The 2753-nt window shown below is 49.5% G+C and overlaps 1 protein-coding gene across 1 annotated transcript; it reads left to right on the forward strand.

Moving 5' to 3' along the window:
* Positions 1–81: 81 nt before the first annotated feature.
* On the forward strand, positions 82–663 carry NME6 (NME/NM23 nucleoside diphosphate kinase 6; the record flags this gene model as incomplete). The annotated part of the gene is made up of 2 exons (XM_010170457.1): positions 82–242; positions 497–663. Coding segments are annotated over 2 exons (328 nt in total), but the record flags the coding sequence as incomplete, so codon positions are not given.
* Between the last annotated feature and the right edge of the window lie 2090 nt (positions 664–2753).

Below are 2753 nucleotides of genomic sequence, written 5' to 3' on the forward strand. Positions count from 1 at the left end.
GCACTGGCTGCGTGTGTGAGAATGAAGGAGTTACACTGCTCTGGAAACTCATCTACTTCTCTTCCCTGGTCCTCTTCTCAGTGGCCCTATGTGGGCTTATATCCTGGCCCATGAGAATGCTGTCCCCCTCTGGAGATCCTTGATGGGACCCACCAAAGTATTCCGAGCCCGAAACAGTGTCCCAGACTCCATCCGAGGAGCTTATGGCCTCACTGACACCAGGAACACCACCCATGGCTCAGGTAGAGCACTCAGCTGAGCACTGGGCACAGGCTGAAGCTCAGGGGGTGGGAGTGACGGTGTTTTGTCTGCCTTGGCTTCTTTTCTTATCGTCTAGGAGACAAAGTTGATGATTTTTTCACCTCTGCAGACTCCACTCACTCCTGTCCTGGCACAGCCAAGCCTGGCGCACTTCTGCCCTTCCCTTTGGAACACAGCACGTGTTTGCAGTGCCAGGCTGGCATCTCTCGCCGCCTTTTCCTCTGTTTTCCTACAGATTCACCAGCATCAGCCAGCAGAGAAATTGCCTTTTTCTTCCCCGAGTTCGATGAGCAGCTCTGGTACCAGCAGGAAGAGCCACGCCTGCGCCGCGGGCGCGTGTACTACAGCGCCGAGCAGCGAGTCCACTGCGTGTCCGGGGAGGACGGGGCAGAGCTGGCCTGAGTCACCGGGGGTACGGCCTCCTGCGCTGCAAGCAGCTGCTGGGCACACGCTGTGGGTCAGCCCCATGGCCAGACCCAGAGCCAGGGGGGTTGTCAGGAGCCTGGGGGAGGGCAGGACGCAGCCTGGGGTTACAGTGTGGGTGTTCCTGCAGCACAGGGGTCTGGGGTGCTTCAGGAGAAGCCTCTCAAGCAGCAGTACTCTGCTGTGATAACAGGGGGCTGTCCCTGCAGCTCCCTCGTGGGTTTACGTGGATGTGAGTGGGACAGGTGAGTTCATCACAGGGCCAGGTGGGAAGAGGTTGTTAGTTCCAGTTAGGGTGTGACTGCTTTTGCTGATAGCCGGCCTCAGGTTCTTTATATTTGCTCTGTTCCCACCGTCCCTGAAGGAGAAAACAGGAGGAAAGGAATATGGAAAAACGCAGTGGTACACAGGGCAGTATTAACTCTCCTGTCCTTGCTCTCCTGGGTCCAGGCTGAGAAACAAGGTTGTCTTCAGTTCCATGTTGTGATTCGTATCTCAAGCATCTGGCAGAGGGCAGGTAGAAGCGTTCTGGGGAAAGCAGCCTGTCCTCTTGGCCCACTGTGGGCTGGGCTGGCAAACCTGCATCAGCAGTTCTAGGGGGAGCTGCAGGAAGGTGTGGAGTGGTCCAGCACCTGCGAAGGACCTCTGTTTCCTGCTTTTTAGATTGCCTGGGGCCTGAGATCAGTGGTTCTGATAAATAGTGGCTATTGGAGCTGTGGATTCATGGAATCCATAAGAAAAGGCCAGAGGAGCTGGATGCTGGAGCACAGAGGCTGTAGAATTTTCTGCCAGGAGCTCCTTGTGTTAAGCCTTGTAACTCAGTCCACCACGACTGTCCCTGAGTAGAGGTTGTCAAAGCTGTGCAGTCCCGTTTCCCTGGACAGAGGGTTTATTTTGCAAATCTAAAGATGTTCTGTGAACCTTATCAGGGTATCTGATACTGAAATATTTGTTGTTAGATGCAGGAGATAGTGTCAAATTATTTTTAATATCGAAGGAAGCCTTTGGGTTTATGAGGTGACAGCAGATGCTCTCTGTTTTGGGGACTCTTATGAAAGTTTGTTTCTTTTTCTTTTTTTCACCCTCCTTGTAAGCGCTCAGGGAATGTTTTTTAACTTCTCTAGTGACACTTGGCATCTGCTCTGTGTACCTCTTGGTGCCCCTCAGTCCTGTGGTGAATCAGCTTTGATTTTCTAACTTCCAGTGGCTTTAATTTAAAACAAATTCATGTACATTTTTCTCATTCTCCTCTTGCTGCCTCCTTCCCTGCCCCTAATCTGTCTTTACAGAACAACTTGAAACCTCTGCTTATTCTTTTTTTTTATTTTGACACCTGAGTCAAACTATTCTTGAGAAATCTTGGTAATGCCCAGCATATGCTGTTTCTTCTCTTTCATAAAGACTTTTGTTGCTTTATTTGAGCTCCAAACATCATGTTGTAAAATAATAAAGGCAAGTTATCTGAATGCTGGTTTAGCTGGAATTTTTGATGTCTGATGCTGCAACAATCTCGGGCACAGCAGATACTTGTATTTTGGCTGTTGTCCTCTTCCTACTGACGCTTAAACACCTTCTGCCTGTTGGTGATTCGCTCAGAAGCGTGGTACCTGGATACTGGCCTGAAGGATGCTGAGCCGTTCAGCTTCTGCTTTCTCGAGGCAGCGCCCTGGTGTTTCACAGAAACCCCACAGCATCGTTCACCCCCCCTGCTGCCTCACTGCCAGACCTCTCTGTGCACTCAGGAGATGGGACACGTTTCTGGAGAATTTTTCTACAACGTCTTTTCTCTGAAAAAGATAAACACAGTCACATTTTATACTTAAGTATTTGATTTCAATAACAGCTTGCATAACTGACTAATTTTCTTCTTCTTTTTTTTCCCCCCCTAGGTATTGTGTAAAATATGGAAGCCAGGTTTTGTTTGTCTGGGATATTATGGAAGGAGTGGGAGCACATAAAGAGGAAATCTGGCCAATAAAAGTACCAGATAGCCAATTGGAGATGTAAATGTAAAGGTGTTTGGATGCAAGGGCAGTTCATGTCCTAGACTTGTTGGTAACTGGGATCAG

This window comes from Antrostomus carolinensis, unplaced genomic scaffold (genome assembly GCF_000700745.2).
Source record: "Antrostomus carolinensis isolate BGI_N321 unplaced genomic scaffold, ASM70074v2 scaffold30026, whole genome shotgun sequence".
Taxonomy (NCBI): Eukaryota; Metazoa; Chordata; class Aves; order Caprimulgiformes; family Caprimulgidae; genus Antrostomus; species Antrostomus carolinensis.